At 46.0% G+C, this 16,938-nt stretch overlaps 1 protein-coding gene across 4 annotated transcripts in view; it reads right to left on the bottom strand.

The window, feature by feature from the left end:
- The window catches only part of Mtus2 (microtubule associated scaffold protein 2), a 372,456-nt gene that overhangs the window by 236,201 nt on the left and 119,317 nt on the right, over positions 1–16,938 (bottom strand). For all 4 annotated transcript variants that reach the window (XM_085685182.2, XM_048418727.3, XM_085685184.2 and 1 more), the window contains 2 exons: positions 12,241–14,609; positions 7,338–7,578 (listed from right to left, as the gene is read on the bottom strand). In XM_085685182.2, coding sequence (XP_085541308.2) covers positions 7,338–7,578; positions 12,241–14,388 — 2,389 coding nt within the window. In that variant the 5' untranslated portion in view covers positions 14,389–14,609. The remainder of the gene's footprint in view (positions 1–7,337; positions 7,579–12,240; positions 14,610–16,938) is intronic.

Below are 16,938 nucleotides of genomic sequence, written 5' to 3'. Positions count from 1 at the left end.
ATGAAAAGCCTAACATGTTTACTGCCTAGCCTTCAGTTGGTTCACCCCGCTTCAAAACACTCAGGCTCTTGCCATTTCTTGATGGTGATGGGAACGCACCAGGTACCGCCGCAGTGCAGCCATAATTAATTTATTCACTAATCCAAAAGATACTGAGTTTCCTCCTGGTTTTTGAAAAAAAAAATACTTCTAACTCCTTCTTTAGAAGTTCCGTGCCCGTATACAATGCAAATACAATGTGTGTGTGTGTGTGTGTGTGTGTGTGTGTGTGTGTGTGTGTGTGTGTATACTATATCCACTTCCTACCACCTCCCTCCTGCTCTGCCAAGACCTACCAACCTGCTTGTCCTGCTGGAAATTATGATTAGTAACGCAGTCAGTCTAGTGGGTGTTGCCCAGATAAGTTTGGGTGTGTGGCCACCTGCTGGGGCATAGGCAACCTACCAGCAGTCACAGACCCAAAGCAAAGGCCACCTCCCCACCCAGCAGCCATCAGCGGCTAACAGACACACAGTGAGGAGTGAGACAGGGCAGTCCCTCCCCTGGACGTGCTGGACCTCTGAGTGGCTTGATCTCGTACAGGTCTTGTGCAGAAACGACAGTTGTGAGTCCATGTGCTTGTATGGGTCATGGTGAGGGCAGAAAATAGCATCTTACCACTCTCCCCTACCCTCTGCTCTTACGCCCCTTTGCCCTCCCCCCCCCCCGCTTTCTCTAGTGACTGCAGAGCCTGGGGAAAGGACGGGAAAGAAGACAGTTGCAGATGGCCCACCCTCGGCTGGTCCCTCGCGGCTTCTTAAGTTTTAAACCCTTCTGTTCTCATAGGCTGCACACTGCGGAGGGCTGAATGCCAATAATTGTGCAAACGCAAAGTAAGATACTGGCAAACCTCCCCCCAAAAAACAGTGAAAGAAACACAGGGGATGGCGGGTTGAAGGCACCTGGTTGAGGAGAGGCTGCTGTACTGTGGTACGGTCAAAGCTGTGTGTCTCTTAGATGCAGAGACATGGACCATGAAATGGAGTCAGCTTTGGAGGGTGTTGCGGGAACACCATTCTGAAGGCCATAGTAAGCACAAGACTGTCAAGTCAGAAAGGGAGACTACAGCATGCCTGGAGTGATGGAGGCCACAGTGCTCAGTATGTATGGAGACAAGAACAAGAGGATCCAAAAGACTTACAGGAAAAGACCAGGGGAAGCTGGCCCCAAGGCCCTGGAGGCCCGATGAGGGGTTCTGATTAACCAGTGCCCTTCTGAGTATCAGGTGCTAATACTAAGCTCAGTCAGCAGCTGGAAGCTTTTGATTCTGCCATTCCTCCCATTTCAGAGGCGACGAGATGGAGGCTCAGAGAATTGCAGACCTGAGAAAGATCAGCATGAGCCCTGAGAACACATCCCTCCCCCTCCACCAGCCTGACTTCTACAGTGTGGACCCTCATCTCAAAGCTACGATGCTCACAAAAACAAGGTGTCTACACTGGGTGTATAGAGAGACGGTTCCGCAGCTAAGAGCACTGGCTGTTCTTGCAAAAACAGGGTTCAGTTCCCAGCAGTCACATGGAAGCTCACAACCATCTGTGACTCCAGTTTCTGGGGATCTTATGCCCTCTTCTGGCCTCTGAGAGCACTGCATGCATGCACTGCACAGCCATACATGCAGGCAAAAACACTCACACTCCTGTGCATAAAATAAAAACAAAAATAATTTGCAAATGAAGTGATGCATTACAAAAACCTGGGAAATATGAAAAAGTATAAAACATTAGCATCTCGTGTTCTTCTATGAGGATTCTTACGCAGGGCTGTCCCATGAGAAAAGATTCCTCATACAACCCCCTACCATGACCTATATTCAAAACAGACAATGCTAATTTTGTATTTGAAACCTAAAGATTCCTAGTTCCTCACCAACAAGCAAAAAAAGGAAGAACCCTTTAAGGTTAGTCTAGTGCTGAAATCTCTTCAATACTTGGCCCCAATTTACCCATCTGGTTTTGTTTCCAGTGACATCCACCCTCACACACACACCTCTTCCATGCACAGAAATGGCCTGATTCCTAAGGAACTCTGAACCCCATGTCTTTGTCATGTGTTTCCTCTGTGGACCTCTTCATTGTACTGCATCCACTCTATGAAGTCATTTGGGCCCCGTTCCTGTTCCTCCCCCAGGAGCCCCACCAGGGTATCCCTACTCTGATGCGGGAGAATTATCTGTATTCTGTCAATCATATTTTAATAAAATGCTGATTGGCCAGGCAGGCAATATAGGCAGGAAAGCCAGACAGGAAGTAGAGGTGGAGCAATTAGAACAGGAGAATTCTGGGAAGCAGAGAGGTTCCTCTGCCACTCCTGCGCAGACCACAGAAGAGGCAGCATGTAACTTGCCCAGCTGAGAAAGGTACGGAGCCATGTGCTAACATAGATAAGGATAATGGGGTAACATAAGTTATAAGAGCTAATAAGTAGCCTGACCTAATGGGCCAATCAGTTTATAACCTTATGGAGTCCTGTGTGTGATTTTCTTTGTTGCTTGCTGGCTGTTGGAGTACCAGGAGGGACAGAAACCCCAACAAGCCGGCCCTCATGTTACACTACTCAATCCCTTCCTTTGCTAACACTGTCCCACAATATACGTGCTGCTGGGCACAGGCCCAGTGCCAGCAGCTTCCTGACAGCTTCCTGACAGCTTCCATGGGTGTCCAAGCTTCTTGCTTCTTAGTATCCAGCCGGGCTCCGATCTGCAGAGGCTGAGACACCCATATAGAGCAACTAAATGCATTAAGACTCGCTTTCTTATGCCAACAAGAGATTTCAAAACATGATTATTTGCTTTGGTGCAGTCTTGGGATGGAAAAATAACATTTTCATTGTAGAATTCTTTTTAATTTTCTGAGACAGGCTTTCTCTGTGTAGCCCTGGCTGTCCTAGAACTAGGTCTATAGACCAGGCTGACTTCGAACTCAGAGATCCACCTGCCTCTGCCTCCCGAGTACTGGGATAAAGGAGTGAGCTACCACACCTTACTTCATTTTGAAATGCTTATCCATAGCTACTCATCACAGGCTTGTATTTTGCTAAAATTTCAGCTGCATCATCAGCTGGACAGCACTGGCTTCAAATATTCCAATTCCATTTATTTGCTTTTCAAAATATGTTAATAATTTCTTCACTTTCTAAACTTGGTAAGATTGACCCTAACTTTTTAAAAAAGTCTCTGCAAGAATGTCTGCAGAGTATGTCAAAATCCAAAATAAATTTTATTTTAATAATCAGAATCTATACCACTGATGCTACATCTTGAGAGAAAGTGTTCCAACTTAGCTGATTGAATTTCTCTAGCTATTTATAGAATGAAGTTTTATCATCTATCCTTCAAAAAAAATCTTTCAATGCCTCAACTGCTCCTATCAGAAAATATTACATTTCTTTCTTGCATTGCCTCATAGAAAAGCATTATGCTTTCAGGGAGAAAAATGAATGTGTTTCAAATACACTACCATGCAAGCAAATTACATTTTGCCACCCGGCACACTTGGTAGGTTAACAGGTTCTGCATGTTGGGGCCATTAAAGATTTGTTTTTGAAGAAAGAACATAAAACATACAGAGCTTTAAAAAGACAGTGTAGAAAAGCAGGGTCGTCCCCTAACGCTTGAAGTGGAGGCTGTAATACTAAATTCCTCTGTGGACAATCATGACCTCCACCAAACAGATTTCATGCCTATATAAAAGGATCTGGAGCCCCTTTATGCTCTGAGCACTCAAATGTCTTGAGTTTCACACTCAGGCCAGAGGATTGCAATAGCTTGGTTTCCGAGCTGCATGTGGGATGGTGTAGGGTGGCGCGGGGTGGTGCGGGGTGGCATGGGGTGATGTGGGGTGATGTGGGGTGGCGTGGGGTGGCACTGGGTGGCATGGGGTGACGCAGGGTGATGCGGCATGGTGTGCGGTGGTGTGGGATGGCACGGGGTGGCACAGGATGGTGTGGTCTGTCTGTCCACTTCTTTCAGACCATTGCAATATACCCATGTGCCTGCAAACCCAGCAGAGGAATGGAGGCACTGGGGTCTCCCCTGACTAACTCAGAGCTTACAGGGCTACGAGACCCTTAAGAGACTTCCTACCTGGGCTGGGGGAAAAAAAACACAGTTAACATATTAGGATTCGCGTATCAAACCAATTCTTAGATTTTGTAGAGCACAAGAGCTCACTTGACATTGGAAATGTGTAAATGTTGGGTCACAGTGGGAGCATCCACGCTGTCACCAGCACTCTTTCGCCAACGCGATGCTCTTCAGAGCTTTGGGCGACACCTTGTAAAACAGGTATGAAAATGCCCAGTAGGCATGACAGAGAATCCAGATCTACAGAGGATGAACGGTGGTTAAACACAAAACCTCAGCCATGTGCAGACATGCGCCAAAGACAGGGTGGTTAAACACAAAACCTCAGCCATGTGCAGACACGCGCCAAAGACAGGGTGGTTAAACACAAAACCACATGTAGTGACACACACCAAAGACAGCCTTCAAACCGTCAGGGCAAATAAGCACCAAGTAAATAATCTAGAAATAAAAGCGGAGACACAGAAGCAGAATTTTATACTCATTAGCGACATGAACGTGAACGCCACCGGAGCCAAAAGCTTCTGTGGTTATGTAAAACCACATAAAGGACATCCTACCCGAGAAGCATCAACAGCACAGAGTCTGCTGTGACGAGTTAGGAAACGAGGACAATCAACATGTGTGCAAACACACGCAACTGGCGTTCTCAGCAACGGCAGAAGAGCCCTGGCAGGGCTGTAGTCCTTGAGAGGAAAGAACGTGAGCACAGTACACCCCGCCAGCTGCGACACTGGCTGTCTGCCCAGAGGCGGTTTCCAGCGAGCATCACGGGAAGGAGGAATGTGAACAGAGGAGGAGTGGAAGGCAGTGTTTGGGATGCTCAAGACACCTAGGGTGTGTGAGGCAGACAGCAGAGCATCTTCACGTCTTGAGGACAGGCTATTCAAGAACTCCCATTGCAGGCTCAGAATGAGACCAGCATTTCTCAACCTGTGGGCCATGACCTCTATGGGGCCAAATGGCTTTCACAGGGATTGCATATCAGACATTTCCATTACGATTCATAACAGTAGCAAAATTAAAGTTATGAAGTAGCAGCAAAAATAGCATTGCAGTTGGGGGTCAGCACAACGTGAGGAACCATATTAAAGGGTCACGGCATTAGGAAGGTGGAGAACCGCTGCTCTCAGTGACTATCAATCTCGGAATAAAAAGGAAAAAAACCACCCAAGACTGAGGGAACAAAATTTGGAGATGAGTTGCTAGACAGCCAAGGATAAAACTTGTCACAGCTCACAACAGCTTGAATTTGTTCCACATCCCCACTGCCCAAATGGAGAGACCTTGTGAATACACAACCACTCAGCATAGACTCCAGAAACGAGCCCTACAATATGAACTATTTGATGGTCTGCTTTCCACAACACAGTCAAGGATTTCTTTCTTAAACTAGAGCTGGACCATGTCATCCTGGCTCCAAGCCCTTCAAGGGCTGACTCACAGTGAGTCGAATCCCCACAAAGTTATGAGGCTTTATAAGACCCCAACTCCTCCATCCTGATAGCACTCCCCTGCCCCTCTCCTCTCTGGTGCCTTTCCCGTCTAGCTTCCTTGGGGGTGGAGCCTTGCACTGGCTCCTCCCTCTGCCTGGAAGGCTCCTCCCTCTCAATATGGCAGACTTCCACCAGGGTCTCTCCTTCCTCTTCCCTTGAGAGTGGCTTAAAGGACACTTTCTCAGGAAGGCCTTTCTGATCACTCTGTTCAAAATGACAATCCCCTTCCTCTTGCCCAAACCTTCCTCTTCCTCCTTCACCAATGTTTCATTGCCTTCAGCATTACTTATTTACCACAACCGACCATGTAACTTACTGTCTTAAGTCAGCCTCAGATTTTAAACTTTCAGTTCTCAGAGGGCAGGATGTTTTTGTGTGTTGATTGCTTTGTCTCCACGCCAGGACCAGGACCAGTGCTGACAGCCCCCCAGGAACCATTGCCTACTGATTGAATCATGGTGGACTTGTACCGGCTCCAAGCACAGGCAGTTCCATTAAGATATACAGCTGTCATGGGAACTATGAAGACAGAAACTTATAAAAAAAAAAAAAAACTAAGGCCATCAACAACTCTCTCTGAGTGCGTGACAATTCGCAAAGTGATAAAGAGCAAAGAGATGAAGAAGTTTCTCTCTAACGATAATCACCGTGCTCACGGTGCACGGTGGCTCGCATCTGTAACCCCAGCACTCAGGAGGCAGACACAGGAGTGCATTGAGTCCAGCCTGGCGTGCAGAGTGAGTTCTAGGCCAGTCTGAGCGACAGATGAAACTTGGCTCCACAATGAGATGGTGACACTCCAACAGAGCCAAGGACATGGGACTTTTGTGGAACTCTACGGCAAAAATAACTGCTATAAATTTTCTAGAAAATTAGTTGGCCTTTAAAAAAAAAAGTTCAAACAGGGTTGAAGAGATGATGCAGAGGCTAAGCGAACGTGTTGGTCTTTTGGAGGACAAGGGTTCTATTCTCAACATCCACATGACAACTCACAATGAAAGTGAAGTTCTGTTAACTTCAATTACAGGGGAAACTGATGCTCTCTTCTGGCCTCAGTGCGTACTTCATGCCTGTGGCACATATGTATACATGCAGGCCAACAGACATATACATAAAATAAAAAAGATAAATTTGTTTTTTTAAGTTTAAGTATACTTTTACACAATAATTAATTTCAAATAACTTATCCTAAGGATAGTATGCAGATATCTGTATACAAAATGTAAATACTAATATTATCTCCAGGGCTGTAAAATGAACAGTGGTAGTCATCTCTCTTACACAATTCAGGACCCTGGGTCCAGGGGATGGTGCTGCCCTCGGTGGGCTGGGTCTTCCTGGATCAACTGATGTAATGAAGACAATCCTACATAGGCATGTACCCAAGCCAACCTGATCTAGACAATCCCTCATTGAGAATCTCTTCTAGCAATTAAAACTAACATCCAGAGCAAGCCTTCTGAGTCTACAGGAGTTTTAAAGAAAGGAGAAACTGGAAGAAGTCAGGAGGTGATAACGGACCACTGATGTGAAGATGGCTCGGAAGAGGATAACTCCAACAGGTGAGTTCTCAGGAGCATCTGTGTCTACAGACAGACGGACGGGTGAGGAAAGGCTTTTTGAAGAATTAGAAGCATTCAGAAGTAGACAGCCACAATATTTTCTAGTTAATATTAAACACGCAACAGGAAAAGAGAGCCATTGTTAGGCTTAATTACCTGAAGGATCAGAACCGTAGAAACTGGCAGCGGTTGTTATTGGTCCGGGTGGATGAATGGCACTCGTGGAAGACCTCTGACTTGCGATCAGGATCCTGCTTTTGGTAGATGGGAGACGGGACATTGCGCCCAGTCCCAACTGGGGCTTAAGGAGCATGGCCGAGCGGTAGAAAGTGGGAGGGACTTCATAATGGGTGTAGGGAGGAGAGCAAAAGTCTTCTTTCCCAGGGTGGTCTGTGACCTACGATGAGAGAGCAGAGTGCATAAGTCTAAACAGGGGCAGGAGACCTCTGCTCAAATGACATAGCATCATGATGCTATCAGCTCCTTGGTCAAGTGCTGTCTATCAGCCCAGTGTCCTCATCTCTATGACGACACTACAGCTGAGTGAGCTCTTCAGTCTCTGACAGGTGTAATATTCTACCAGCCTATATGTCATAAGGAAAGAAAAGGAACTCAATTTAAAGATTTCTTCTCAACTTCATTGTCATAAATGCACTGAAATTTGAGTGGCTACTTATTAAATGAACAATGTCAGGGCTGGAGCAAGGTTCAGCAGTTAGAGTAACTGCTGCTCTAGCAGAGGACTGGGGCGGAGCTTCCAGCACCCACCATGGTGTCTCACAACTGTGACTTAGTTACAGGGGATCTGTCACCCTCTCTCGGCCCCCTCAGGCACTGCACACACATGGTGCACGTACACACAGGCAGACAAAACACCCATACACATGACATAAAAATAAATCTTAAAAATAAAATAAATAATGGCAATGAAACAAAGAGATCAACTCTATCAAATGTTCAAAAAGGCTTAAACCTTCCTTATACCTATGGAGAAAATATATCATTTTATACTCACTAATCTTAAGTAAATTAACTATCATATTGTATTTAATCAACAGAACATTTAAAAACTATTGTTAGTAAGGGAGAAATGTTTACTTGCAAAAGTAGAGAAATTAATATTTACAAATTTTTAGGCCCATGCTGCTTATCTGCATAATTAAAACTAGATTTGGGGCACAGTGAGATGGGTCAGTGGGCGAAGTTGCTCGCTGCTCTGCCTGATGACTCGAGTTCAATACCAGGGATTCACTAGACGGAAGGAGAGAATGGACTCCTGCAAGTTGTCTTCTGACTGCCACTCGTGTGTCATACACACACGCATGCACACTCTCACACACATGCACACACTCACAACCACACACGCATACATACCCACACACTCACATGCACACTCTCACACACTCACACTTGTACACATGCACACACGCATGCACACACACACATACTCACACACTCATACCCACACTCACACTTGTACACATGCACACTCACATGCACACATGCATGCACACATCCACACACACATACTCACACTCACATGCACACTCATACCCACACTCACACTTCTACACATGCACACTCACATTCACACACATGCATGCACACTCACACACACATGCACACAGTCACACTCACATCCATACACAAATACATACCCACACACTCATATGCACACTCACATGCACACACAAACATATGCACACACAGGCACACTCACATGCACACATGCATGCACACACTAACACATGTGCACATGCATACAGGCATATAACATACGCATGCACACACAAATACTTGTGCACATACACACACTCACATGCACACTCATTCACATGCGCACACACACACACGTGTGCAAATGGATGCCGAATGCTCTCAGGAATATGTGGGCAGATTCCTCTGGGATAACCGATCTAGGCAAGAGTCCCATGGGCTGCTCAGTTCAGAGAATGTGTCAGCAGTGTCTACACATAAATATTTGTTAAGTAATCGTGTTTCCCTCCGCCATTTCCTCTGCTAATAACATAATAATACTATTAATTTTGTCTGTACTTAACAATCCAAAATACAGTCTGTAGTAATTATGTGTGTGTATATATACATACGGATATAATATAGAATACAATACATAATGATATAGATACATTCTGATCTCAAAATGTCTGTTCCCACACAATTAGGGATTTGGGTGCTAGGGGTGTAACTCTACCTTTGACCTGCTTTTCAGTTCACTGTTTCTTTATATTAAGCAAGCAGGAAAAAACGGCATAGTCTATTTAAGCTATAGTTTTAAAAAAAACGTGCTGGAGCAATGTCTGAGTAGATACCTCTATTAACTAATTTTGCTCTAAACCAGAATTTAGGCTGTATATCAAGCTGCTGTGTGTTCAGGAATTACAAGTACTTAACAGTATCTTTTAACAGGACCTCTAAAAGCTTTGATTTGAGCTGTTGAAGGCATAAGCCCTATTTTGAAACCCTTTTAATGCTGAAATGGATACAAAGTTCTTTAAACTGACATCACTGAAACAAAAGATCAGGCACTTAAAGTTTCATTAATAATCACACTGTGAAATATGCAAGACTATTATTAGGCTGTACTCTGGCTGTGGTGAATTCTGTTCCTTGGAAAGAACGTTCGCCATCTACACTGGGACACAATTGTTATCATCATCTACTGTCTCACTAGCCATCTCCAACTTTTCCTTCTAGACCCTTCTTCTTAAAAATGTTGGGTACCACTTGCCCGTAAGTAAGGGTTTGGGGATTGTAACGTCCTGATCTGATTCTTCAGAACCGGGAATGTCAGAGCCCACTAAAGCGGCTTTACTGATTCCAGCAGTGGCCATGCCCGCCGTTTTGCCGGGTAATCTTCTAGTTGCAAACATCCAAAATGTCCTCTGTAGTTCTTCTTGTGCTGAGGGCTTGATTCCAAGATGGCGGCACTGCTACTGAAAGCTAAGAGGTAGTGTCTACAAGATAGAACTAGGCCTCTCCAGATGAACCTTGACTACTGAACCCACCCAACCTGTTTCCTCGGCTTCCTGGTCCACATCATATTCACAGCGGTCACAGGCTCCCACCACTGCAGCCAATTGCTCCTTACAGGCTGCTCCTCCCCCCAGGATGGACTGAGATTCTCTCTCCAGCATCCTGAGGATGCAGCTGCCAGGTATTTTGTCAGTGACAAGAAAGAAAAAAAGAAAAGTAATACAAGCATAAACTCTTTTACAGGGTGAAAATTTTGCTTTTCGTGTCTAGTTTATGCATTTTTAATTAAACCTGGGAATCCTACTTTTCTTTCATCTTTACGACGAAACAAGACAGGCTCTGTAGGTTTGAACACAGCGATCAACGCTAGCGTTCCACTGACCTCCTTCTCCGGTTGGGGTTATTTTTAGAGAAAACTCTATGAGTCTACAAAAGACTCCTCGGATTTCAAGCACAGTCCTAAAATCAAAGGATATATGCAAACAAATTCCTCCTGCCACTAGACCCCTCCTGCTCTGTATTGCCCCATTTCCCCTAGGCTCATTGTGCATGAATTTTCTCTGGGGAGATATAAAATTAGTTATCTGCACTCAAATTGGCACATCATCAAGAGCTCCCAAAAATGACTCCTGCAAGGAGCTGGGGAGACGGCTCAGTGGTTAGATGGACCTGGGTTGGGGTCTACAGGTGGCAGCTCATGGCTATCTGTAACTCCAGTTACAGGGGATATGACGCCCTCTTCTGGCCTCCACGAGTACAACATACAAATGCTGCACAGATCCACATGCAGGCAAAACACTCACACACACACAAATAAAAAAATAATTTAAATAACTCCTTAAAGTTCATCCTGCTTGATAAGTAAAATGATTTATTAGGGGTTACTCACAGAGCTACAGACAGTTGCATTTTCCTGATGTAACTAATGCTCTGTTTATATGCTATAATGCACTGAATGCTAACGGCCTAAGCCAGAATTGCAGCAAACCTGAATTCAGAATGCTAGATAGTCTTTAAGTAGCAGAACTGACTATGGACTCAGACAGAAGGAAGCACAATGAAGGCCAGACTCTCAAGCCATTTGTTGATGTGTATGCCATCCCAGCCTTCATCAAGGGTCCTTCTGGCCTTGGCAAACACTGCTCAGCTCTTGGGATGCTGCCAGGCTGGCATGAAGCGAAAGGACAGCCTGCTAAAGACGCTGCCAACTCAATTCTCCGCTGCTTTGACAAAACACCCGAAACCAACTCGAGGAGGAAAGGACTTATTCGCTTCTCTTCATGGTCACAGTCAGTCCTGTACGCAAGGAAGTCAGGTCAGGAATTCAAGGCAGGAACCTGGAAAGCAGGAACTGAGGCTGGAGGAACGCAGCTCACTGACTTTCTCATGGTTTGCTCAGCTTGCTTTCTTGTGTGCTTCAGGCCAACCAGCCCAGGTTGGGCTCAGGGCACAGCAAGCATGCAACAAAGTAACAACCACTACTGCTCTTACTGCAAACAAAGAGGTTAGCGTAGTCTGTCTTGCATACATTAATGTAAGATTTTCCATTGTATTTTCTGATGCAGGGTTGCACTCAGTTGCACAGGCTGGCCTGGGACTCAGTTTTCCTTTCTTGGCCTCACGAATGTTAGGGTCACAGGTGAGTTACCACTGCATACAGCTCAGCCCAAGGTTTTCTCCGAAGTGAAACACTCCCCACCAAAGCATTAGTCTGCTCAGTTTGAACTCTATAGACTTCAGCTGTTCCCTTGCTTTGGCCTGGCTCATCGATTGCTACTCCCGTATTTAAACATGAAGATGACTTAAATGAGCCCTTGTCTAATTCTACGTGTCTTGTGCTCAGTAAAACGTACACGAACCTCCTTAGATATTGGGTCCACATTGCTAGCGCACTGTGTTCTAGACAGCCTCTTCAGGAACAAGATTCTACTTTGGTGCAAACCTGTCCGTATGCATCTATGGCTCACTTAAAGAGGACATTTTGGTTCCACATTTCACTGGGCTGGGGGGGAGTCAGACTTAAAGTCACAAACGTACAGCTCATTTTACAACGCCCCCCTCTTACCTCCTGCAGAAACTTATCGCTCATCTGACTGAAATGATGCCCTGGGGGCTTGATCCCAGACACCATCAGTCCAGAGGGAAAGACCCTCGGCTTCTGCAGGTCGGGCTTGAATTTCTCATACATGTTGGCGGATGGCTGGAGGTCACGGTTCGCTGTCTTCTCCTCTTGCGGAAGAGGCATGCCACATGCAGGAGGGGCATATGGAAGCCCCACAGGGACCAGTGAGGCATCCCCCTGACCCAGGGCCTGGGGGTTCCTACGGATGTAAGTGATGATCTTGGGCCTCACATGTTTGGGCTTCGGCATAATGACCGGCTTTGTCTCCATCCTTTCTTCAGCTTTCCCCGTCTCCAGTTTCTCGGTTACTTCCTGAGAGGAAGGTGTGTCCTTGGGATGTGTAAGAGGCTTGGGGATCCCACTGGGGCAGGTGCTCTTGTCAGGCACTTTCAGGGATGTGTTCAACACCTGCCCGCCGTCAGTGGGGGGCAAGGCCGCCGAGGGTGACCCCGTGTCCACACTGACCTGAGAACTGTTCCCTGGGGTAGTGGAGTGGTGAGGCAAGTTCACAGTTGTCTCTGGGTGGAGGGGAGCTGGGGTCCTGAAAACCGAATCTCCTCCAGATGGAGCGACTTCGGTTTGGGTTGCGTCTTCTAGAAGGCTCCTATTTTCAGGTACAGGAACTGTCTCTCTGCTCTCCCTGGCTTCCAAGCTGCCAGTGCAAGGGCCCAAGAGCTCAGAGGAGGCCTCGGCTCTGCTCCCTCCTGCAGAAGGACCTAAGTCCAGTGCCTTGGCACTGCCCCCACTACCGCTACCCTGCTTCCTCTCCTCCCTACTGATCTCGGAGGGCAGGCTTTTAGTCGGATCATGGAGAACAGAATCTAGGCGGCCGTCGCCCAGTGCAAGGTCGCTGGATGTTTGCCTCACCCTTCCACCTTCGCCTGGTGATGTTTTGCCGCTGAATCTAGTACCTCCTTCTCCAGAAGGAGCAGCACTCTGCACAGGGATGGCTTGCTGAGGCCCCTCCACACCAGTTCTGAATGCCATCATTTCTTCCCGGCCGCTGCTTTCTCCCACTCCCGACTGATGGTGGCTGCTGTCCAGGTGACTCGTGGCTTCTTGTGCTTTCTCACGTAGTACCTTCCTCTCCATGGGTGACACGCTTTTTTCCTCATGACATCCCAGCCCCTGTGCCTGGGCTGACTTTAGTCCCTGCTCCTTCCTGGGTTGGATATATTTGAGTTCCACTTGGGGCTCCCCTGCTCCTTGACCTACATGCACTTCTGGATAACAGAGGCTGGAAATTTCCTTCAGGGCTGAACCTGAACCGGGAGTCCATTCTGGGTAAGTGATACACTCGTTGTAACCGTCAAGGTCACATGTCCCCTCCACCTTGGCGTCTGATGGGATGGACCCCCTGGCTTCTGAGGTAGATGGTTTAGGAGGATGCACGTATTTCCCATCTGAAGTGCCCTCACCAAGAGAAAAAACTGTCCCTGGAGAGTGACCAGCTGATGTCCTCTGTGGCCCCTCCCCATGCCCAGGCACGTGGCCCTGTGGCTCTGAGGTGTCCAGCCCTCTGGGCTGCTGAGTCTCCCGAATGAGACTGCCAGCTGCAGCTCCTGAGCTGCTGGCTCTTTTCAGTTCTTCATTGTCAAGGGTCTTTGCCAATTTGTCCTTGGGAGTGTGCCGGGGGATTTCAGCATCCCTTTTAGTTGAAACCTCTGGACCAGCTTGCCCCACTGCATTCCTCCAGGAGGACAGACTCGGTCCCTGAACACTCTGGGGAGTCTGTAGGATACCTCTTTTCCCTGCGTGTTCTTCATCCAGTAGTCTGTGAACAGCCAGAGAAGGCTGGAAATCCCTCTGGCTGGGGGAGCCAGCCTGAGACCCTAACCCAAAGCCCTGCAGTAGAGGGGGCTCCTTCTGAGAATGGCTGCGGCATTGTGGTCTGCTTAAATTTGCATTTCCAATCTCAGCATCGAGATCACGCGTCCCCGGCTCCTCATGCGAGAAGCCGACCTCCACCATGATTTGATTGGCATTTGGATCGCCCATGCTTACGGTGCTCCCATTATTATTTTTTGCCCGCTCTTGGTGATCTCTCAACTGACTGAAGCAGGATGTCTTTGGAGCCAGTGGGATACTCATGGTCACCTCTTCAGTGAGGGCGGCTAGCCATGCAGTCCCCCTTCAAGCTTCAGGGCAACAGGCAGCCCTTGCGTTGCCTGTCCTCCTCTGACGATGTCACATCTAGACACTACTGTGAACCTCTTCAGACAAGCTTCAGAACCAACCATTGTCTTGACACGTAGCAAAACAAGTCATTATGTTCCATTGCTGCTCAGTGAAAACTGGTCAGTCCACAAGACCTGCAAAGAAATAAAAATACAGTCACTTTAGAGAGAGGACAGCAATAACCCTAAGTAAGAGACACCTGCAAGAGCTGGGTGGTGATGCGTGCCTTTAATCTCAGCACTGGGGGGGGGGGGCGCACAGAGGCAGGCGGATCTCTGTGTTTCTCTGTGAGTTCAAGGCCAGCCTGATCTACAGCATGAGTTTCAGGACAGCCAGAGCTGTTACACAGAGAGACCTTGTCTTGAAAATCCAACAACCCCCCAACACACATACGCAAAAGAGACACAGGCAATAATCACATAGATGTAATCTTTGCCGTTATTTCATTTGCTTATCTCAAAACCATTTCAAACAGGGGCTGCTGCTAGCCAAATGTGTCCAAGCTATGACATCACAAGGATATATTTTAGAAATGGAATATAACTGGTCTTACATGTATGTTGTCTTAAAGGTGTGAGGGGTGTGGTGTTATAAAGCAAATTAAAAGCAATCTCTTTACTGAAGTTTTACTTTCTAGTTTATTTTCCACAAGTTATCAAAAAGTACTAGATGAAAAATTCCAGAAACAAACCATCTAGAGATTTCAAATAGTGGTGTGGGAGAATTGTCTGTATTCTGTCAATCATGTTTTAAATAAATGCTGACTGGACAGGCAGGAAGTATAGGCAGGAAAACCAGACAGGAAGTAGAAATGATGCATTGAGAACAGGAGAATTCTGGGAAGGAGGAAGTTGATTTCTCCCACTCCTGCCCAGATCACTGAAGCAGCAGGATGTGATTTGCCAGTTGGAAAAGGTACTGAGCCACATGGCTAAAATAGATCAGAATAATGGGTTAATATAAGTTACAATAACTAATAAGAAGCCTGATCTAATGAACCAATCAGCTTTGTAACTTACTAAGTTCTCTGTGTGATATTCTTTGGGACTTGCTGACTGTGGGGTACTGGGCGGGACAGAAACCCCAACAAGCCAGCCCATCATGTTACAGAATCGCGCCCACATGGATAACTGCATCCACAGAAAGCCTGAGAAAGCTTGGGAAAGACTAGAGTAAAGCATTTCACTTTTCAGACATAGCAGGAAAAAAGCTGCATTGTTTTAAAATGCCGGCTTTCTGGGCCATCCTGCCAGGAAAAACTCTGACTCTTTCAAACAGGCAGTCCGGACTATGGAGCTTTTGAGTGTTGTTTATGGGCACACTGTTGCAGCTTGCTTCCTGGCAAGGACCTTGAAACGCCTTAAGAGCTTTTGAATGTTGTCTTCTCCATATTCCTTAGCAAATTAAAGACTCGTGTGGTCAGAAAAAGAGAGATATACAGTAAAGAGAGATTCAAAGAGTAAGAAAACCTCTAAATGGTTTACAGTGTGTTAAAAAGTATATGCAGGCTTGAATAAAAGGTTTAAAGCCTTAAAATAAAAAAGAAAGAGAGTAGTTGGGTGTGGTGGTACACACCTTTAATCCCAGCACTGGGGAGGCAAAGACAGACAGATTTCTGCAAGTTCAAGGATAGCTGTGTTTACAGAGGGAATTCCAGGACAAAGATATACAGAGAACCTGTCTCAAAAAGCTAAAAGTTAAAAGTAAAATTAAAAGAAATAGAGGTTAAAATAAAGCTGCATAAATATGGAAAATATACAGAGAGTCTTGATACTGTTTGCTATTATGCTCTCTTTAAATTGTTTGAATGCTGAGGAAGGAGCAAGAGCTGCTAAAAGATATTTGCTTATAAATGCTGCAGAATTAATCCAAGATAGGTATTTTGAAAATACCTTGGCTTCAAAATTGAAGTCAAAAGGTATGTTACTTTGGAGAAGAGATTTTGCTTTTGTTTCCACAGAAAATGAGAGACTCTGGATTTATTCAGAGTTAAGAAAAGTTACCTTTGATCAAGGAAGACCACCTGAAAAATCTCTGGTAGGAACAGATGACCCGGATGTCTAAGTTCTACAAATCTAGAACATATTCAAGACTGCTGCCTGAGATGATCAAGATTCACAGGATATTGAATCAGGACTTGATCATAACTCTAAATTTTCTTTAGGTCCCCATAAGATTATCAGTGCCCCAAACCAGCAGGAAGCAACCTGGAATACTACATCCACATTCCCAAAAAATGGACTATGGATATTCTCCTTTGTTTTTTCTTTTCTTTTCTTTTTTTTTTTAAAAAAGAGGGGGAAGTGGTGTGAGAGAATTGTCTGTATTTCTGTCAATCATGTTTTAAATAAATGCTGACTGGCCAGGCAGGAAGTATAGGCAGGAAAACCAGACAGGAAGTAGAAATGATGCAATGAGAACAGGAGAATTCTGGGAAGGAGGAAGTTGATTCCTCCCACTCCT

The sequence above is a fragment of the Myodes glareolus genome, chromosome 2 (genome assembly GCF_982192425.1).
Source record: "Myodes glareolus chromosome 2, mMyoGla1.1, whole genome shotgun sequence".
NCBI lineage: Eukaryota > Metazoa > Chordata > Mammalia > Rodentia > Cricetidae > Myodes > Myodes glareolus.
This window is presented reverse-complemented; position numbering and strand designations above follow the sequence as displayed.